This window comes from Battus philenor, unplaced genomic scaffold, assembly GCF_028537555.1.
Source record: "Battus philenor isolate CCGP_79_NKW_IND1 unplaced genomic scaffold, ilBatPhil1.0.hap1 SCAF_5, whole genome shotgun sequence".
Taxonomy (NCBI): domain Eukaryota; kingdom Metazoa; phylum Arthropoda; class Insecta; order Lepidoptera; family Papilionidae; genus Battus; species Battus philenor.
In genome coordinates, this window is record NW_027181715.1 from 5,158,342 (window position 1) to 5,181,827 (window position 23,486).

Sequence of the window (23,486 nt, forward strand, 5' to 3'; positions counted from 1 at the left end):
CCTCTAATTAAAAATATTGATTAGAACGAATACATTTTGTTTCAACTTTTTTGTATAAAACAGATTTTCACACCTATTTTGATGTTAATGTCGAGAAAAATTCTTTCAGCTATATTAATTTAGATCATAAAAATTTCAAGTTATTTAACTAAACGATGCTAACGTTCCATGTAAGTGGGGACTGAAAATACATTAGTTTATGTATGTTTAATTATTGTGGTCAAAAAAGTTTTAGTTCCTTTTGTTTTATCTTTTACAAATGGGATACTAAGTTAAATCAAATAATTAGTAGCATTAGTTTAAACAAAGGTTACAGATTATAATTTGTTATGTATATGAGACAAATTTGTAATTCAATACTACCATAATTTTTGAATATGGTTTAATAATATATTTTACTGGGATATAGTAGTCTTATTAGAGTGGGTATAGCACATAATCCAACAAGAGGGTCTAGTGAATAATGATGGATGTCACTTATTTTAAATAATTAGATCTCAGATAGCTGTTTCCTTAAAATATATCAATATGAAACATATTTCTATCTGCACATAGCAGTAGTCCTGTTACATAACTCCCACAATGTGTAAGCCTCCTCCTGTGGATTTAACTGCAATTGTCCAATATGTTGTTAAAACATTTACTATATTAAATAGGTCAATGACAATTTTTTATTGATGATTATGATGAAAATAATAATGCCTTTTTTTAAGGTGTCTATGTGAATGCTATAGATTTTAATAGCCCACTGCCTATGTCTGGTCTGGTCTGGTGGTGAGTTAATGGTTAATAGGTGTTACACATATCCTGTGATTGTAGGGATACATCAATTTCTCATGTTTCAAGCCTTTTAAAAGTGCATAAATGAAGGAGAGACATATATAAGCAAAATTATCTGAGTAAGCCTAATTAATGAGCCCCACCCATTACTTTCTGGTAGGAATTTTGTAATACAATCTGTATTACAAAATTCCAAGGAGCCCTGTGCCTGGGCTAATTAATAACATTGAAATACAAGGTTGGCATCTCATTATCTTCATAATTTTTGACTCCACTTCTGAACATTTTACACAAGAAATTTAGTTATTCATTTTTATGGTAATTTATGGTTAATAAACAAATTAGACAGAATAGAGAATACTTTAGAGTTTTTACATATGGTAAAACGTGAGAAGATAATTGAATACATAGTTTTGTGATACAAATAGTAGCACAACATAAAATGTTTGTTGGACACAATTGGTACGGCCCAGAAATGCACTCTTGAAGGTTACCATTTGCTTTACTGGTATTTACAGATTCCATAGATTAGAAGTGCCAGGGTGGTAAAGGTGCCCAATCTTAACTATATTTTCAGTAACTACATTATTACATAAAATTTTAGCTGAATTGGGAGGTTGATAAGCTTTTAGGATGCTTAAATGGCACCCCAGAAAAAATCTTAGCTTTTGTCATTCATAAAGAGTTTAGTACTTGTTTCAATGGTGCCCATTGGTTGCAATTGAATGGATACTATTACTACCATTACAGAAATCACTAATTACATTGGGGTACCTTTTGTAAGAGATACATATATTATAGGGATTGTTGAAGTTAAATTAACCTTATAGTAGTTAACATTTGAATATAAGTAGTTAATATTTGAAATAAAATGGTATGTGATAATTTTAATGCAAAATTTAGATAAATAGAAATTTCATATTGTGTGTTTGTTTCAGGGATTTCTTACCTCGAGGTTCTGGAATAGTAACGCGGCGACCTTTGATTCTTCAACTCATTCATGGAAATGCAGGTATCAATTAAAGATTTAATTTTCAAAATTGTTTATTACACATAGTAATAACTCTGCTTGGTTTTTTATGTTGTGTAATTATCTCTATATAAAATTAATCAAGTAATAAATTTACAAAACATGGTCTATAACAATCAATTCCTTGTGTTGCTGTTACTTGTCTTAGTTCATAAACCCATATAATAGAGGACTACCACTATAACATTTTCTGGTGCTGGAATGCCACATAAAATTTCTATCATTTATTTGTGCATTTTAGTAAGTACATTTTGCAGAAGCTATAGCCAAAATATTATAATATGTAATTTCCAAAATGGATGTTGTAATGTTTTACTGTTACTTTGTTATTACTAAGGTTATGTGTGGTTGAGAATTGTGTAGCACCTAAATTTTATAACTGGAAACCAAATTATTTTCAAATTTGAAGTTAGAAGTCTTCTCTATTACTACAATTTTTTTTTCTTTTTATATTTTTATATTTTTTATTATATTTGTGTCACCTAAACTTCATTGTTGTAAATTCAATTAAAGGCATCTTTGGTCTGAAAGCATAATTAACTCATCATTTTTTTTACTACAATGAGTGTATGTGTACCTCTATTATCCATTCGAACAAAGGATTACCTGATTAAAGCTGTATTCTAGGAATGATGATGTTGAATGTTAAAAAATATTTATAATATGTATACATACCTCAATTCAGTATGAGTAGCACATTCAATATTGCTACATTTTTGCTATGTTTTTATGTTTACATTATTTCATTGACCTTGGTTGCTGAGGCAGCTGCAGTATAATTTTTCAAGTAGTATTGCGCAAGTTTGTATTAAGTCAGTTTGAGCGAGTGGTCTAATGCACCAGAAGTTTTTTTCTATACTCTTTAGGGTTTAATAGCTTAATTACTGGACTATTATTGTTACATTAGCTTAATAACAGGCCAGTTAGAGTATTGTGTTATGTATTAGCCATCGCTATTGGGGGTGGAATTTTATGAAATCTGTTCTTAGCTGAGATCCTCTTGGCAAAAAGAATAAATTTCCAATGGGGCTAAAAAACATGGGGCCTGTCCAAGTCCTATGTTTTCTGAGATATTATGTGTCAGTACATAGGTCGAAATCTCTTATATATATGTACATTTATTGTATTGGATTGAGTGCCTGGAACTACACCACACCATTCTCACAGTATTGCATAGAAATTTGTGATACCAATAACCTGAATAACACTTGTTACTAAAGTGAATAAGAAAAATATATTACATACTTTCAAGTTGTTTACCTACAAAACATATGAAATAGTGTATAATTGAGCCGGTTTTGGCTGTCCTGGTTACATTTGAGTCGGAATGCTAAAAGCTATAGACTTCTGGGATTTGAACTCTGTGATATAGTCCTCACTCTGTGTTTGGCACTAATCAGTGTTACATAACTCCTGAAGATGCCACATAGAGAGGTGAAACACGTGTTGAGTGATTTAAAGGTGGTAGTTGAGTAATTCGCATTGTTTGCCGCATGCGCATTTATCAGCGGGCTGGCGGGCGGTGCACTTTGTTGCACAACTACGACTGCATATGCGGAAGTGGCTAAATAGTGGTCCTTTTCTTACTTGTTTTATATTTTTTCACAACATACAGTTTTTAAATTTTAGCCTCCTAATAATTATAAGTATTTTTTTTTGTTAAAAGTTATTAATATTTTAAGGCATAACTGTAATCATCATCATATCAGACGATAGACGCCCACTGTAAGGCATAGGCTTTCCTGGTTATAATTAACTAAGTGATGTTTCCATTGTTTGGCAAATAAATCTACTTTATGAAATGGATCACATGTGGCCATTATCAGGGCAAATGCAGGAAGTAGGGGTAGCAGTGGGCGATTGAGAGCAGGGTTGACTCAATTTCAAATATTTAAATTTTGATTTCGATAGGATAACTATTCTCAATTTTCATTATTATATAGATTACCATACAGTATATTTTTAATAAACCTTTATCGCGAATATGATCTTTCAACCCTGATTGAAGTAATGAAATATTTGAAATATGTATCATTTCTATTAAGATATTTTTTTTAATATTATGATGAGAATATATCTAGTTGGTTTTGTATAGACCAGTATAAATTTATGAATCATTCTTGCTTTCTGACAACCCTGTTAAACATTTAGTAACCGTCTGTGTCCCCTTGCATCCCATGTATTTTGAGCAATTAACTTGTTACAATATATTATATGCATTTTACATGACAGAATACGCGGAGTTTTTGCACTGCAAAGGGAAGAAGTTTACGGATTTCAATGAAGTACGGGGCGAAATTGAAGCTGAGACGGATCGTGTGACGGGCAGCAATAAGGGCATTTCTCCGGTGCCAATCAACTTACGAGTTTATTCGCCAAACGGTACGTAACTTAATTCAATATTTTATAAATGAATATATGTATTATATTTTATGAATGAAATAAAATTATAAATGATACTCAATCGTACTTATGTTATCTTTGTACATGTTTAATATTTGTTAGTGTGAGTTTGATCCGTCGTCAGAACGCTACTCCCGGCGTAGAGACCACGGACCGGCAACCTCAGCGCTTTATATTTTATTTCACAGTTACTATGTAACCTTACTAGGATTTCATTGGTTATATTACAGTCGTGCAATAAGCTATTTGAAAGACGATGCTCGGGATCTGTACGACACCGAATCAGCAACGGGAGAACGTATACGAACAAAAACCGACTTGGCCCAGCACACTGGCTAGGATGACGTGTCAGTGCGCACGAGTTTTTTCATTGTGCGCAGAACAGATGGCCGTTCTGAAGTGGAGACCTAAGACTTACAAGTGCAGAGTAGGACGTCCACGTACAAGGTGGACAGGCGGCATTGTTAAGATCGCCGGAAGATGCTGAATGTTGTTTGCTGTCGTATTCAAAATCAAAGGAGACGCTATGTCAAGCAGTGGGCCTTCTTCGGATGAAATGATCATGATGATGAACGGCTAATGTTTCACAAGTTTTCACCGGCGTGTAATAAGATGACACACTTGCTTGGACGTACACGACTTTGTTCTTAACTAATTCGTCTACGCATCACCTGAAATAACACTAACCGAAGCTAAGTTATAAATACAATATAGCTAATTCAAATATACCCAGAAAGAAATAGTCGTGGCTCTCGTCTTTCCGTATTTGTTTAAATCACATGATTAATAAAACCCATTACTTAACTAATAAAAATCGAATTCCCGCATACGCATATTGATAATGTTTTTACTCAAAATAATGTTCAATTTATCATAATTATTTAGTTACAAAGTGCCAATACAATAATGCAATCGGCTCAATACAATACTGTTTTTAGAACAGTTTACGTGTTGTCTTTGACTTCTAAAAGATATGATAAGGACCCCGGGATACAGTGCATAAACTGTCTCGGGATGGAATAAAAAAAAATAATTAAGGAACTCTTTTTAACTTGATGATCAATATCACCATAGCCACGCGCATAGTATATTGTACATCAGATACAGTGTCATTCACCATTAAAACAGGTTCAATGACTTTTACTTGAATTATTTATATTCTTTCATAACAAAAAAAATGGCAGAGACTACAAGTCTACGAAACCAGATTAAGTGATGCTAACATCTATTTAGACATGTCCTTCACCTCAGTGAAGGTGATATTAAAAACAAAACAGATGTGAAAGTATTTAATAAAGTAAACTGATACATCAGTTATATGCAAAATATTGTAGAAAGTGCTCGCTAGCAAAGGTGCTTGTGGCTTTTATATTAGACGCTTTGTTATACACGGCGATAGGGAATAAAAACTTTAAGAAAATTTACCCTTTTGTAACTCATTTACTGTAAATTAATATATGGTTCAGCCTGTCCAAACACCAATGGTTTCAGAAATTATAAATAACATAATGATAACACAATGAGAAAAAGATTTTTATTTTTGGAATTATTAATATTTAAAATTATTTATTGTTTTTAAATTATTTGTTGTGAACTTTGTACCGCCAGAAGTTATTAGCCTGTCATATTCCAACAGATAAATAAATAAATTAAACTAACATATTTTAGATTGAACAACTATACCAGAGGATTTGAAATTGGTGGTAATTACTGCCTTAATTGAAAATACCGTCACAGGTTTTAAGAGACGGGTGCAGACGTTTTTCTTTCTTAGTTTTATAAGACATTCATAAATACTATTCTATTGTATGAGGAGGGCAATAAAAGTGTGTCGACCCCATTTCTTGTCACTACCCAATATTAAAAAAATTATTATTAACCGTTTGCTTGTACTGTCTGGCGTACATAGTTTGCGACAATTATTTGTGACAATCAGAAGACAAATCATGTGTTCGTCAGTCTTTCTGTAATAAAAATGATAAACGAATCGTTTGTGTGTGTAATAACGACAATAAAACGTTATGTAATAAAAATAGGACACAAACAAAATTTATCGATATCATATGATGAGGTCGTTGACACCATTTTTTATCTTGGCGACTATCCGCTTCAGATCGCAATGCGCCCAAATGAAGCATTTTACAGATAAAAGTCCAATATTTTTTGTTAACATTGTGCTAAAGTTTAACCCCTTTGTTATTTGCAAAGTTCTTAGTTTTGAAGTCAGATATAAAGTTATAAAATAGAGAGATTTTTGTAAAAGTGAACAGTTTTCAAGTATATACATCAAGGTTTTGAATTTCTATTAGTATGCAGTGTAAATAGACTTTATATTCGAAGTGTTATCTCTTTTGTATTATTTTTACTTTACCGCTATCAACATGATAAGATTGTAAACAAAATGAAATTGTTATAAGACAAGAATTTTATGATTCATACAAACACGTAGTATAATCAATGTTAACACGTGTATTATTGTATATTCTAGACCATTTATATAATTTTTCGCTTTGATACTTCAAAGTAGATAATGAATATTATAAATTTTGTATTCGAAAGATGAACTCTAAATCCTTATTTGAAAATTTTTATATACGATTTAAAATAATATGATGATGTTTTCCGACAAAGAATGGGGCCAACACGAAGTTCGCAATCTGCTCCCCTTGGTTTAGCACTTGTAGCAAGGCCGACATACGAAAGGTCAGACTGCAGTCGGTATTAATGAGGTATCGAGATGTTCCAATTTACGGTAAAATTTTGTAGAAAATGTGTCATGATATGCTAAACGTATTTGTGCAACAGTACATAAAAAAATCGAATTAAATCAAACATTAAACTAATGCTATTGTTACAGGATTTTATTGTTTTAATAAACAGGCATAAACATGTTATAGTTTTTAAGTTTTAGTTATTGTTTTAAAATAAGACAAACACATTTTTACGTATTTTAGAATGATATTTGATTTGTGTGAGATTGTAGACCTGTGAAATTACCAACCTTATGATTCTATAGTAAAATTCACACAAGATTATTATTATTGGAATTATACTTTATTTCTTATTCATTAACAGTTGAACTGGTAGTAGGTTTCTTGTCTAAAGATAAAATAAAGATGAAATTCATTTTCGTCATAGTCAACTTTTTGAAATCTATTTTATTTTTGACTTTACTCTGCTTCGCAAGGTGTTGTAGCTGTGGAGAAGAAGCAGGTAGGAAATCCACAACGAGACTTCTAAAAATAATTAACAATACAGGTTTATGCACGTACGCTTTCTTTGAGATATAGCCTAGAGAAAAATTAAACAATCAAGCGACATCATTCTTTATTAAATATTTTTTTTGTCAATTTATTTTTAATGTCTTTTGAAAGTAATAAATGATAATTTAAAATGTTTTGCGGAATTTTATTTAAAAAATCTAATTCCGTGAATCGAAGACTTTGCAGTCGAAATTTTGGTATAGCTAGTTCTTCACAGTGCATTGTAAATACGTTATAGACGTCATCTATTATCTAATAGGCCTTTTTTTAAAATAAAAGATGTGGAAGCCAGTGAAACGTGCAGATGTGATTTACTAGTTCTTGTATTTAAAACCCTGAACAATGCACTAATATAATGACTACATAATTGCATGGCTTATCACTCTTTGTTTTTTGTTAAAAAAAATGAATCAAGTATAACATATAAACAATAAATGTACAATTTTTAGGTGTTCATATATGCTTTGGATAAAAATTTCCATTAGTGATGTCATTCATGACGGACTTTTAATCGTCTCTGTATGTTATGAATCACACTCGATGAAGCGCCTTAGATAAAATTACCTTAGTGTGAGTATAGTGAGTATATAAATTTCATTACGTTATAGAAGTACATATACGTATTCAATATATATATTTATATATATATATATATATATATATATATATATATATATATATATATATATATCAATTAGTCAACATAGTGATTATAAAATTTTAATACAACTTACTATTCGCGTTCAAATGTTTCAATGATAGTTATAGTAGAAAAGCAATAATATGTTAGTAATTGTCTTCATCACTGAAGGGCGTGTCTTTGGTCGTTTGAAACGCCTTGGCAGAGTCGATGACGAGCTCTTTCCATGACCTCCTGTCGTATGCATTTCTCGAGGCAGCAGTAATAGGAAATCCTGTTGTATGTAGACTACATTTAGTCTTTACAGTCTATTTTCCCTAATACCAGTAGATATAAGTTATCTGGATGTCTTTAAGCAATGTGGCCCAAATAACTTAAGACTCTTTAGTAGCGTATATTGTAGAGAGCTTATCCAAGATTAGCTTGTCTGTGTCGAGGATGAACTCGTCGCTGAATGTTACTGTTCACGGTATGCGATGCATTTCATTCCAATACCACATTGCAAAAGCCATAGTCCTTTTCTGTTTTGCTGTGCGAATTGGCCATGATTCTGAGTCTAAGAAATATCGAAAACACCGTCAATAATATATACTTAACCAAATGGTTATTATCTTTTTTTTTAAATACCGTTAATCTTTCAAAGAATCGAATATTACTTGAAAAGATTCTCAATGTTACTTGTGTATATGAATTCATAGTTATATGGCCAAATGTTAAAAACTGCTGATGATAGGGCCTGCGCTGCCCGCATCCAGCGACTTCTTTGATTCGTTGCCACCTCGACTATGCCTATGTATAGGGGTCTATCAACATCCAGTCTACCGGCATGTGGTCGCCTCTTCATAACCCTTCGGTCCCATCGCTTGATATAAAATGTTAAGAGGTGCTAATAATTTTATTTTGAGATCATTGCGTGGAACGACACCCATTTTTCGACGGTTTTCGCATTATATTTTTTGGCACGGTATTTCTCTTTAGGTCTTTCACTTAAATATTCAGATACGTTTATCAATATTTGGATCTCACATTAAAGAGCCTTCTATTTCAAATCGGAGAAGTAGTCGGGTAATAAGTTCCTTCGGATTTTGGAGTTAAGTTTGTAAGTTTTTTTTTAAATTCAATTATAGAAAACAGTGACATAATTAGATTGCTGTCGAAATTGGGGACATCTTCCAATTTGTTTATCCTTCCAACAGTATTTTGGATGAGAAATGATTTAAAAATTATTTGCCTTTTGCCGTAAAGTATTTTTTCTATTTATTGCTTTATCATGATACTTCATAGAGAAGTGTCTTTATGTGATAATCAAGGGCAAGAATATTAGATATTACTTTCGTTGAATATTCGGTGGTATTGTTGTAATGATTATGGATTGTTAGCTCGTAATGAGATTGCAAAAGATTACTATAATTGTTATGCGTACCGCGGCCGATTGTTAGTGGCCTACATATTCACGCACTGCGCGTCCTCGTGGCCTTTGTTTTGATTTTTTCGTTATTACCTCACTAATTTCATTAATACATGACTAAATAGTTAGCTTTAGATTGACTTTCAAAAAATAGCCTTGTTGTATATTTATATAGCCCATATCTTTTAGTTTTGTTTTGAACTATATACGGCGCGACTATTTTAAGCTTTTACATTTATAATCAAAGTTTCTGTATACAGAAAATTATGTAATAGTACAAATATATAGTGTTTGCAGAGTGTCTATCAATAGTTCGACTAGTAACACTATCCAGGCAGTCCAACCGTTGAAAACAGGTGTTACGAAAAAATTTACAAAAACAAATTAAATACCGTTTAATGATTCTACTATTAAATGTAGTGAATATGGATGAATTTCTTAATAACTTTTTAATTTTAGAACATTTATATATACGTGTTAGTTAAAAAAGGTAATAGTCTCCATTGTTTAAATTGCGTAATGATTGAACATGAATATTATAGCTTTGTTATACCAATAGCTTTATTATAACTGCACAGATGGTGTAACATACTGCGCCACAAACTTTTCAGAAATGACCATGATACTCAATAGCGAGTAATACGAAGTAAGGACAAGAATTCGCTAAAAGAAATAATAATCACGTTACCAATATGTTGCTATTTGATGCACGATCATGCACTGCTAATGTCCTTTGAAATTTGTTAGATCTATGCCATAAACATCATTATATATAAACGTCGCGTGTTTTATTTTGAAATGCGTTTGGAAAGGTTAAAGAGTTAGTTATTATTTTATAAATAAAAATATTTAAGTGTTTATAGCGTACGTATGATAGTGTGAAGATGTTGGTCTAAACGTGCCATTTTATTTCTGGATATGTAATCTTATCACAATATCTGTTTGATTAGCGCGAGTCGTGTGCTTCTTGTTGATCTTAACTATATTAAAATATCTGCAAGTAGGCTTTTTAAGTTTAAGGTTTAAGGCTAAGGCTATTTAAGTTTAGCCTTTGAGCTAATTTATAATTACGAATTAGCTCACAGTCGCTCAACGAACCATGGATGGATGGAGATATGCTCAGAATTTCTATGGAGGCAATGAGGAATGAGAAGCCCCGTAGATGGGCAGACCATATAGCGTGCAGAGCAGATTGTCGTCGAGGCGTTTAGGCTTCGGAGTGAAGAACATAGACTAGCAAACACAGCGTGTGACTTCCATACACAAAGCGGACAGTTGGGATGTTTACTTTGACCGTCATAATATGTTCTAGATTTTTTTGAAGTTTTTTTTGTACCTACATTATCAAATGTTGTTTACGACTGCAGTTTAAATGGCCAGACGAAAGTAATTGTCTAAATTAACTCAATTACTACCACTTACGTGACTTTTTATTTGCTGAAGGCCCTTGAAATTATCAGGGTGTTTGGTGAAATTAATTTTGATTAGTGGTCAAGTTTAAAACTGTAAAAATGTTTTTACACGCTTATTTATAAATAAATAAAACCCCGTAAATTAACTTGCATTTAATCAAATTAAAACCAATTTTTTATTGTTATCATAAATCGCTTGTTACGAATAATAATGACAGGGACTTAGGAAGCTCTTGGGAGGAATTTCTATCTCGTAAGATCAAATTAAGAATATAGTTATCCGTAAACAAACAAATGTAACGGGACATGGCATTGGCAAGTTTATGGGGCAGTAGGTAGGCCTATTAACAGATTGATGGCAGAGCGTTAAGCTTCTAAAATGGGGATTACGAACCGGCAAGCGCAGCATAGGGTGTCCACACCAACGGTGGACAGAGAGCAGACCGCTTCCCATCGTTCTAATTGGAAATCTATGGAGGACTCCCATGATCAACAGTGGACGTCCTGCTGCTGAAATGATGATAAACGGATGAATAATAAGTGGTTTCTTTTATTTTCAGTGCTCAATTTAACGCTGATCGACTTGCCCGGCTTGACGAAGGTGCCCATCGGGGACCAGCCCGCAGACATCGAGCAGCAGATCAAGGCCATGATTTTTCAATTTATCCGCCGCGAGTCCTGCCTCATCCTGGCTGTCACCCCGGCCAACACCGATCTCGCTAACAGCGATGCCTTAAAGCTTGCCAAAGAAGTAGACCCGCAAGGTAAGATTTATTTTTGAATTGCTACCAATCATTTGGTCGGAACCGATAGTACGGGTCAAATAATAATCATACCACTTTTTTTTTTGGTATCCAATAGTATTGAAAATGAAAAGAATTAATATACAAGTTGTAAGTTAAAGTTTATCTGTGAATTAATTTTTTTTGTATTATCGATTTGCGTCTCTATTCCAGTTATGAATTGAAATAGTATTAGTGGCGTACCTTTTAACGAGTAGGGGTTATTCAACAAAGTGATGGAAAAACACATGACTAATATTCTTTTAGTTATACAACAGTCGTGTGTAAATAGCCGCAAATTTTAATTCATTTGTCTCTAAATTACATATAGCCCTAAACAATTTTTTAATATTGATTGATTCGACATCCACCTTAAGTATTTACTAGTACTTTTTAGGTATTAATAATTTATCAATGCTAGAGAGATATAATATAGCGACACGAATGATTTGCCTAAAGCGTGGACAGTACTTAATGGTTTATTTAAATATTTTATTCGCTGCACAATAAAGATGCGTGTATAATGTTTAAAAAAGGACATTAAAAAATATTGTACATAATTTATTTAGGGTTATCCTTCGTAGGAGCAAGATGTTATGTTCGAATAAAATGGTTACACGCTATGCGGTTTAGAGAGTAGTAAAAAGAGAACATTGATAATATAATGTGAAATTTTTGATAAATAATATAAAGTAGACTAGCGTCGCCGCTTTTCATGGAAACCCATATACAAAAGATATTTACAATAACCATGCAATAATCATGTAGGCCTTGCACTGGGTGCCTATCGTGTGACATAATTATGAAGAAATAAAATAAAAAACTTGTTATAGTTAAACTTTTTTTTAAATGTTAGAAGCACTTATGTACAGGTCTCCGGACGATCGGTGTAATCACAAAACTGGACCTCATGGACGAGGGCACGGACGCCAGAGATGTTTTAGAAAACAAGTTGCTCCCACTGCGGCGGGGTTACATCGGCGTTGTCAATCGCTCGCAGAAGGATATCGACGGACGCAAGGACATCTCCGCCGCGCTCAATGCCGAGAGAAAGTTCTTCCTTAGGTAAATTTACAACTCCTGTCACTGTTCCAAAATAGTGTAAATTGTTCAGTATTTAAACTTATAATAATTTAGTTGTACCGAATTATCTTCATTTACTCGGTAGGAATGTATTTATTTATTCATATCCACATTGATCACGAGCATGTAGATGCAGAGTGGGTAAGCCCCCACTAGGTGGACCGACGAAATAATGAAGGTCGTAAGACATTACCGGAATCGGGCGGTGCAAGACCGTCATCACGGTGATCTTTGGGGAAGGCATATTCCTTGCAGTGGGACGTCTATCGGCTGATATGACGCTGATGATGATTATTATTAACCAAATGTGGTCATTTACAGTGGCCTCTTTTCTACACTGTGCAAAGAATGTCAGAAGAGCTCAATTTAATAGAACCTAGAATCAGATTTTGTTCCCCTATAATGATCCCCTCTCATAGCTAATAGCTATATGGATGGTGTCCTTCATATAGCTATGAGAGTTGCAAGCGCGCCCTGGTCTTACAAGAGTCAACAACGGATCCTTCTATTGATCACTGTTACGATAACCTTTCTTCAGTGGCAGAGCAATTCATTCACGAGCTTTATTATGACTTAAAAATTCCTTCGCTCCATTAGAAGTTTTTTTTAGATCACCTCATCTCAGTTAAAAAAGGTTTCGACCATTCTTCTACAAACACTTAACTAAAAAATCTACTACTGTACGTAGATTCCTGCGAGTGCTATCGCTTTATTTGTTGTCATCGTTCTAGTCTGTCTGTACCAATCTGTCTAGTCCCAACGCTATCTTTTCTTAGAGCCTAAAAGACTCGGACTTCGCGAATCATTGACGCGTCTATTTTTTATAACTGAAAAGCAAAACATCCGACAATAAATATCAGCCATTAATTATACTGGATAATTACAGTCAGTAAAAACAAATGTTATGTCTTCCACCAGCCATCCTTCTTACCGTCACATTGCGGATCGGCTTGGGACGCCGTACCTTCAGCGCGTGCTCAACCAGCAGTTAACTAACCACATCCGTGATACTCTACCCGGCCTGCGCGACAAGTTGCAGAAGCAGTTGCTTGCGCTTGAGAAGGACGTCGAACAGTACAAGCATTTCCGCCCTGATGACCCATCCATCAAGACCAAAGCCATGCTGCAGTAAGTAAAAGACCCTTATAGTAAAATGTGTCATAAATAATTTACTGAATAAACTAAATTAATATTCCTATCGCGTTCACGTTTATTTTATCCTAGCTCGGAAAATCATTATTGATTTTTACTTAATAAATATTTTATATTAAGATTTTTACATATAATTGTATGTGAACAGAATGATCCAGCAGCTTCAAACTGAATTCGAAAAGACCATCGAAGGTTCGGGTTCAGCTCAAATCAACACGAATGAGTTGTCTGGTGGTGCCAAGATTAACCGGCTTTTCCACGAGCGCTTCCCCTTCGAGATTGTCAAAATGGAAATTGACGAAAAGGAATTACGACGAGAGATAGCATTTGCTATCCGGAATATACATGGTATCAGGGTATGTTTTTCATTCAGCTTTATTGTTACATTGAGTAGCTTTACTAATGGTTACATTAACATTTGGGCTTTGCCGAAGGGCTCCGAAGCCTTTGTTACAAAGTTCAATAAGTAGATATAAAAAAACTAACAATATGTGAAACAGCAGAAACCTGGGAGTCATATCCCAGACTGACGCTATTGTTATATTTTATTATATTTAAACATGATTAGATGCTCGCTCTGAGATAGGATCAGAAACTAGGAGATCCACTGAGCCAGGTTCATCGACGTAGTTCGAAAAATTGCTCGTCTGAAATGGTAGTGGGCGTGGCACATCGCTTATGATAGCCATTGGTCTTGAATAATTCGCGAGTGGCGACTACGGGCCGGCAGACGCGGCCCCTGGGTAGCTCTCCACTAGATGGACCGACGGTGAACTCCGTACTCCGGGTGCCGGAAGCCTCTAGGTGCAGGCTGCGTAGACCGGTCATCGTGGCGATCTTAAGGGAGGCCTGTCTTGTTGCAGTGAGCCTCTATCGGCTGATACGATGATAATGAAATTTATAATATTTGTTGTTTTGGATTAGATTTTTAAGAAATAATAGAAACAAATTTATCTTTATAGGTGGGTCTGTTTACTCCAGACATGGCTTTTGAAGCCATAGTTAAGAAGCAGATCTCACGACTGAAGGAACCCTGTCTGAAATGCGTTGACCTAGTCGTCCAAGAGCTTTCGAACGTTGTCCGTGTTTGTACCGAGAGGGTAAGTACGAATCGCTAATTTTGTTTTATTATTTGTATACTGACTGATCTTGAAGAGACTAAAAGAATAACAAGGATGTGTAAGTGTAATGAAAATAAAAAATTAACGAAAAATATTTACATCGGTATCAAGTTTGGGTACAATCAACTTATACTATGAAGTCTCGTTCTAAACAAAATGTGTTGCTTGTATTGGGAGCCGTTTCTTCCGTTAGGTTTTTCACCAAACTATCATTATACTTAAATCGTTGTTTGCACACTGTGTGCGCGTTCGCGCGTGCGCCTATTTGTTGTTTTGTGGTTACTACTGCAATGAATACTATTTCGTCATAGCTTATGATTAAAAGATATCAGGAGGACAATTACATTGCTAAAGATTATTAATTTTTATGTACGCTTGTCCATCAGATGTCGCGCTACCCGCGCCTGCGCGAGGAGACTGAGCGCATCATAATGTCTCACGTGCGCTCGCGCGAGCAGCAGTGCAAGGACCAGTTGGTATTGCTCGTCGACTGCGAGCTCGCCTACATGAACACCAACCACGAGGACTTCATCGGTTTCGCCAAGTAATACTTGATAACGTTTTGTAGTATTATTTAAATACATCATAATATTTCTGGAACCATATGGCTTAGACGCACTGGAGGATTAATCATTTCACCAAGAGAAGGTCAGCTACGATCAGATTTTACGAAATTATACCTGCTACAGGGGTTGAGAGTCATTCATTAAAAAAATGCTTATTTTCAAACCACAGCTTTAACAGGGGTGAAACTCCGACTTTTTTGGCGTGTTAAAAATTAACAACAGTAGTTTACATGAAATTAAAAACAAAAGACAGTGACTCACGCAAAGCAGGCGGAGAGACGGTTATAAATTGAATAGAAACCACATGTTAAGTAAGCTAATTTAAGCTCCTCTGGGTTTCTGCCGCCACAGATTCTTAGCAAAACTGGGAGACATTCCGTATTTCGATTATATGTATCTCTGATTGTGAGAAAATTTGAATTTACAAAAGACATTGTTTATTGCATAATTAATGGCAGAACCGATTTTTATATAATTATTAACAAATATGTATTGTAAACTACTTTGAGGTCTAGAAAGCGCTATTACGTATAATTATTTAATAACAATTTACTTATTATCACAATGATTACCTTCACAGCGCGCAAAATCAATCTGAAAATGCCGCAAAGTCTGGACATCGCACGCTTGGCAACCAAGTAATTAGGAAGGGATACATGTGTATACATAATCTGGGGATTATGAAAGGTAATTATTTAATATTAATGCAATTTTGTAATAATCCATGTTACAACCACTTTATCTAAGAATATTTCTTTGATAAATACTTATTCGATAATCATATATCTATTTGTATTATAAGAAAGTGGTGACATAGGTATTAATATATTTATAGAGATCAGTCTTTAATTGTTCAGCATTCATTATAATAACTCTCTGTTTTTGATTGATAATCACATAATGTCAAGTCTCCATTTAGTATTCTTTTGACTGTAGCGTTGTTTAACTACAAATAAAAAACTAACATGATATTATTTGCGAACGGGAATTTACTATATAATGATGCAAATCTGACAATTAAAATTTATCGTCTTATCTGATTTAATAAATTTTGAATAAATAACAACTGAGAGAACTTTGCACCAGTATTTTCAATAATGTTCTGTATGACGTTATAAAACATATAATGTGGCATTTAGGCGGATCCCGCGACTACTGGTTCGTGTTGACTTCGGAGAGCATCTCGTGGTACAAGGATGAAGAGGAGCGAGAGAAGAAATACATGTTGCCTCTCGACGGACTCAAGTTGCGAGATCTGGAACAGGGTTTCATGTCGCGGAGGCACATGTTTGCGCTTTTCAACCCCGAGGGCAGAAATGTCTATAAGGTATTGAATTCTTTAATATATGATTGTTAAATTTCTAGTGTTCAATATGCCATGACTTCTCTCTCTAATTATTTATTCAAACTTATTGTTTCAAATAATATGATCTTGACCTTGACACTTGTATGAAGGAGATTTCAATAAGAAAGAATTTAGATTTGGGGGCTATTCTTATAATCCCACAGCTCACACTCGTTAAATGAGCCATTGAGATGACTGCTCGGTACTCCTATAAGAGACTGAGTCAGAAAATTGATTATGATACATAGACTAACAACATAACTCAGTGGTTTGTCAAGTGGAAATGGCAGTAAAAAGCCAAAAATGCGCGCAGAACAGATGGACATTTGAGCCTTAAAGTTCTGGAGTGGTACCACCGACCGACAAGCGCAGCGTAAGACTCTACACACAAAATAGACAGACAGGCGACATTGCTAAGTTGTTTGAAATTTGAATGCATGGGCTACTATGTCATGGCCTATTAATACCAAACTAAGATTAACAAACGATAGGATTTATTATTTAAGATTTCGCAAATTAAAGTGTCAATAAGCAGGCCACATTGAACACAGAACAGATAGCTGCTGGGGCCTTATGGTCCTTGAGTGTGAAAACACTGGTTGGAGGTTGCTCCCAACCGGTTGTATTGGAAAATGGGAGAGGTGATGTCCAGCAGTGTGGATGTTCTAGGGCTGAGATGTTTGCGATGGTAGTTGTCATCATTATCATTATTAGCCGTTAGTTCATTAGTTTTTCATTATTAGATACAAGAAAAAATTATATTATTTGATATGCTTTTATTCACACCAGTGAATATATTTTTCTAGGACTACAAGCAATTGGAGTTGTCGTGCGAGACCCAAGACGACGTTGATTCTTGGAAAGCTTCATTCCTCAGGGCTGGTGTCTACCCTGAAAAGACCTCCGAAGCTGCAAATGGGGAAGAGGTAAGCCAAACTCCTCAAAGACAGCTTTTTAGGCTTTCTTGTTTCTTCTTTGTCTCTATTATTTTTATTCTAAAAATATGCCTGTCCTACCGATTTGGCATAAGTTATAACATTATTAACAACATTTGTGTGTTGTGTAATGCCGCCACTAAGTTAATGCCAACATTACATTAATGTGTTGTTCTGTTATGCTGTACAGGGCGAAGGAACTGAGGTTTGTCATTGTAGGATTATGAATAATAATTTTGAATCATTTAGTTTTCATCAAAATATAAGTGTTTGTTTTAGCTTTTACAATGAATATCGTAAAATTTTGTTACACGAGCATAACTCTTCTGGCGTACATAATGACTCCATGTGGCTTGACATTGACAAATGCTAACTAGCAATCATTTTAACGTAACCCGCATCACTTAATCAACACGCTAACATCTGGTTTGTATGAGCACATAAAATTTTTATATGAGCAGGAATAATGAGCGTTTTTAGAGCGATGATTTTATTAAAAATTTTGTTAGAATTTCATTTTTTTATTTTTGTTTTTAGTTATTTCTTCCTCTTGGGTTGGCTGAAAGTAAGAAAGTAAGTGATTAGTATTTCAAAGCTTGTTTGCTGGATTTGCAAATGCCTAGGGGTGATTTTTTTAAGTAAGTTTAGGCTAAATACACAATACATTAAATTGCATGAGCAATTTATTTAATTGGCTAAAATCTTACGTTGTACCGTAGCAAGACCCATAAAAAGCTTTATTCAAGATATGTTAACTTGTTCCGGCTCATATAACATTTTGGTTTTGGGAGTAATACATTTAAGAATTTCTTTATAACTGATAAACTAATTGCATTTATGGTTTGAGGTGAGTGAAATGACTTAAAATTTGTAAATGCTCAATAATACTAGATATTAGCGTGTATTTTTGTTAGTTAAGCTTTTTTAATGTTTATAGAAATCTATTTATAAAATATAACACTAACACTATTCACATCAAGATAGGATATTTACGCATGATGTGGTAAAAATAAGGTTTTGTTTCTTGTTCTTGACAAATACCTTGACGTGTGTAATAATGCTTTGATATACTCTGTATAATAACTTAAAAACGATAGTTTTTTATTTGCTGTAGTTGGTTGCGTGGTTATAGCATTTTCCAATTATGACTAGACATCGACTGGATAATTTTAATTTTTTCGTGGTTACATGTTAAATAATTATATCCAGTTTAAAACATAAACGTGTCAGTTCTGGTCGGATTCTGGTTATATACTAAAATTGTAGATGTCTGTCTTGATAGATGTTGCCAATCATGTTAAATTACATTGATGTCACTGACATAATACAAATTCCTAAAATACACAGCGAACGACATTTAATTCGTGTATTTAATTTTCTTCAAAATCCAAAAGAATCTTTGTCTCTTTATATATAATTTTAAATTTATAACTTGTGTTTACATGTTTGATTATTTTTGGAAACAACACCCATCAGCGACGCTAAGAACTAATAAAAATATTATTTAAACGGATATTGTTTTAAAGGATCAGAATACTATAGTAATCAACAGAAAATAACCTAGTCAACCTATAAATTTAATCAATTAATTTCAATAACTCTATTACATTGACTTCAGCTGAGCTCTCTACCAAATTTTATTGTACTATTGTACCGGTACTGTAATTTTATTTGCAACTTTCACAGTTTCTTTAGGGAATGTGTTACGCTATATCGGCTTGCTTGATGTCTGACAACGTCTTCACACTGCACCAGTCTCCAACACAATGTGTCCTCTCCACTCGCGACTTTAACAGACGGAAATATTCATAATTATATCTGTACACTACAACATTATACTAAACAATGGCCACGTAAAATTTGTTAATGTTATTAATTGCTTTTTTTTTTCAGAACTCCGACAGCGCGGGGTCGAGCAGTATGGACCCGCAATTGGAGAGGCAGGTGGAGACTATTCGGAATTTGGTGGACTCTTACATGCGTATAGTGACGAAGACGACGCGCGATCTCGTGCCCAAGACTATAATGATGATGATCATCAATAACGCCAAAGATTTTATTAACGGAGAATTACTCGCGCATTTGTATGCTTCTGGAGACCAGGTAATTATGATTGTTTTTCAAACTTCTCTTTGATAAGCTGATGAAACAGACAGGATGATATATAAGTAACAAATTGGGTATTTTTCTATTTTTTCTCTGTTGACGATATATAATGTCCCGTTCTTTTTGTTTCTGTGAATACATGAACTATGCAAGAATCAATGGAAAAACTACCCTAATTATAAGTTAAATATAAATTGTTTTATAAACCACACTAAACCATATATTTAGATATATAAGATTTTTTAAGCTTGTTAAGACTAAAAAATGAGATGAGTTGTGCATTATTTGGTATCAATTCATTTGGTGTTGTAGTTAACGCGGCATCTAAGATAAAGTACTGATATGCACCATTGTTCTACGGTAGACTTGGAATCCGCGGTAAACCTTCTGGGTCTATTGCCGACAAGTTCTACTTCCAAAAAATATATAAATGTCTTGCAAAGTCTTTTTTCATTTATATGTAAATATTGTATTATTTAAACAGTCTCAAATGATGGAAGAATCACCAGAGGAGGCACAAAAGCGTGAGGAGATGCTTCGAATGTATCACGCTTGCAAAGAGGCACTGCGTATTATCGGCGACGTGTCCATGGCCACCGTGAGTACTCCCGTACCGCCACCAGTCAAGAATGACTGGCTGGAGAGCCGCTTGGACTCCAACCCTCGGCTCTCGCCGCCTTCGCCCGGTGGACCTCGACGTGCCACACCTGTTCAGCAAGGTTCGTGCATTTCTCTGAAATATATTACCTTTAATAAAAGATAAAACTAAAAGGTAAGATTTGATTATTCATCATTGGAACTTTTGTTATGACTTTTTGAACGTCAACATTTTTTACAATCTACTTTATTTTTGACTACTCTGCTTCACCAGCTGTTATAATTGTGAAGAAGAAGGCTGGTAGACACTCCACAACAACATATTTTAAAAGAAAATTATGATGCAAATTCACGCACATATACTTTTTGTGAGATATATGAAAACAAAATAATCAAGCCACATCATTGCAGGATTATAATATAAACTCATTGAGAACATCATTTAATATAGGCTAATGCACACTCCTCGTAATGGGTATTTACTTCTTTGGTTTACAATTTCCTGTAAGTAAAGATCCATGTGTATATTTATTGATCACTTTTTTATTGTGTTGTCTATGTTACATTATCTAAAAATATCTGTAATATTATTAATGTATTGTTTTCATAATATTTTTATACGACATATTCTGTCTACAAATGGTTGCATTTATATTGTCATATAGATGTTCTGGAGCACCTTTCTTTGCACTGCCGATTACTTATAAAGCTATCATGTTACGACAGGTTCGTTGGGTCAACGCGGTGCACCGCCGCCGCCTGGCGCTGGAACTGGTCGTCCCGCTCCGCCGCTGCCGTCTCGCCCCGGTGGAGCGGCCCCCCCACCACCGGCTGCCCGCCCCGTGCCATCGCAAGGCCTGCCTGCGCCGCTTATACCCACGTAAGTAGTATTATATAGCCATTCTATAACCAACCGGCCTCTTTCAAATCCAGGTCGGCTTGTGTATCACAAGGCCCTCCTAACCCCTACTATTATTAATAGAACATCTTTTAAGTATGATATAACTTGACTCGTTTAATAAGTAATATGACTTTATTTTATTTGGTGGACCAAGTCAACATACCTTTGTAAACCAGAAATTGACTAGGCCGAGGTTCGGCCGTGGTGTTCGTCTTGGAAGGACAGTTTTGATTCGGAATCCAAGTCCTACCACAAGGAATCTGCAAATGTAGCTTGAGCATTAGCATAAATGAGGTTCAAGAAAGAAAAAAATCGTTGTGATGTTCCAACTGCAGAAATTCTCTCTAAGTCAGTCCTATCTCTAAGAGGATATAAACCATGTTGGCTTGGTGCGGATTTGTGACTTTTGGATTTAGTCCTTTCAAAGTCATTTCAAATCCTTCAATAAATTTAAAAAGTTTATTTAAGTTAGTTAAATGGTTTAATAATAGTAAAAATCTCTGACGAAATCCTGGAACAGTATGAGATATCATAATTGCTTGGGAATAAATTGCTGTAACTAGTGTACTAATGAAATTTACAAAAGTGATCAGTTTGTGGTGAGTTGTCTTCTCAGATCAATGCCCTTGTAGCCTCGTATTTTACGCATAAGGATATCATTGTAAGAATATCAAATTAGGCTCTAATTTGATTCTACTGTTGCTGTTGAATTGTGCTTTTATGGCATTCTTTTCTTTACCAGTGATCATGACAAAGGATTCGAAGTGGAAAATATTATGAAATAATTATATAAATTTATTTGGTCATAATGGTTATGTTGGGATTTAATATGTGAACTGAAGTCGAGATTTATTTTAGGAATGAAATTATAATATTCTTTGCACATATATTTAGATTATAGTTATAAAAAAATCATGAACATTGATGGCATGGAGAAAGGAAAAGTGGTAAGTAGCAAAATGCCTGGTCATAAAATGTGAATTTAAAAAATGTTTGTGTAATTGATGTTATTTGTGATGTTTTGGTTCCCGTGGTTAAGTTTCTAAAACAAATACAATTTTAACAAAATATGACGAAAGCAAGGTCATTTAAAACTTATCAGATTAAAAGGTTTCCTTGTAAAGATAATAATGCATAGAAGGTTATTTTGTGTAAGCTTTTTTGCTTTAAACCTAATAAATGTGTTGGGTGATGTAACAGCCATAATATAATATTTTTTTAAATGGGCTTTATATGTTTTACACATAGATCTAACAATCATTATAGGATATCATTATCAATATAGAAAATTTTGAGTTTTGTGTTTTTAATAACATTTGTATTGCGTTAGGCAGATAACAATTAGAATATTAATAATTTTAAAGTTGCAAAACATAAGTGTGTGTGTGGTTTTCGCAGGCGGCGCTAAGAGGCTGCAACGGCGTCTCCCTAACTAACATAAGTTACATATTTATCAAAGGTACTAACTCTTTGCCCACGTTAACTTAGTACAGTTGAACATGCTCTTGTTAAATTGCTTACGTCATCAACACTGCCGTTGTATTGTCCTAACATAGTCCAGTCCAAATATTTATTTCAACATAAACATCGAATATAAAAACAAAACATATCTGATCCATAACAGTTAACAAATAAACCTTCATTAATTGTCATAATCCTATAAGTGACTCGAACCTTGACTGTATTAAGTTAATAAAGAGTCAAAAGAAAATATGTATATTTATATATATACTATATCATTTGCAACATATTCTTTATATTCATGAATAAATATGATATGCGAAAGTTGCTTCCAATATATACTAAATTAATATTGAACGTAGGTAGTAGTGTTTATGGATAATGTTCTGTGTTTTAACGTACGCGGCCCGTTCTTAGAACTACTGTTATGCCTGTCCCGAAAGTAAAATTATTTTGCGAAAGAATGTACCCACAAACTTTTTTAACTATTTACTACTGTTT

At 34.1% G+C, this 23,486-nt stretch overlaps 1 protein-coding gene across 6 annotated transcripts in view; it reads left to right on the plus strand.

The window, feature by feature from the left end:
- shi (dynamin-1 shibire) overlaps positions 1 to 23,486 on the plus strand; it is a 29,543-nt gene that overhangs the window by 358 nt on the left and 5,699 nt on the right. For 2 of the 6 annotated variants that reach the window (XR_011108844.1, XR_011108845.1), the window contains exons 2-17: positions 1,719 to 1,792; positions 4,043 to 4,192; positions 11,497 to 11,700; positions 12,591 to 12,783; positions 13,720 to 13,929; positions 14,102 to 14,309; positions 14,916 to 15,053; positions 15,461 to 15,618; positions 16,221 to 16,327; positions 16,780 to 16,967; positions 17,792 to 17,911; positions 18,458 to 18,493; positions 19,814 to 20,023; positions 20,511 to 20,745; positions 21,350 to 21,503; positions 22,923 to 22,983. Coding sequence is in view for 4 of the 6 variants with exons in the window: in XM_068772543.1 (XP_068628644.1) it covers positions 1,719 to 1,792; positions 4,043 to 4,192; positions 11,497 to 11,700; positions 12,591 to 12,783; positions 13,720 to 13,929; positions 14,102 to 14,309; positions 14,916 to 15,053; positions 15,461 to 15,618; positions 16,221 to 16,327; positions 16,780 to 16,967; positions 17,792 to 17,911; positions 18,458 to 18,493; positions 19,814 to 20,023; positions 20,511 to 20,745; positions 21,350 to 21,503 (2,385 nt within the window). In the remaining 2 variants the exon portion in view is untranslated. Of the gene's footprint in view, positions 1 to 1,718; positions 1,793 to 4,042; positions 4,193 to 11,496; positions 11,701 to 12,590; positions 12,784 to 13,719; positions 13,930 to 14,101; positions 14,310 to 14,915; positions 15,054 to 15,460; positions 15,619 to 16,220; positions 16,328 to 16,779; positions 16,968 to 17,791; positions 17,912 to 18,457; positions 18,494 to 19,813; positions 20,024 to 20,510; positions 20,746 to 21,349; positions 21,508 to 22,922; positions 22,984 to 23,486 lie in introns of those variants that run through there. The other 4 variants (XM_068772543.1, XM_068772545.1, XM_068772544.1 and 1 more) reach the window with 3 other exon arrangements.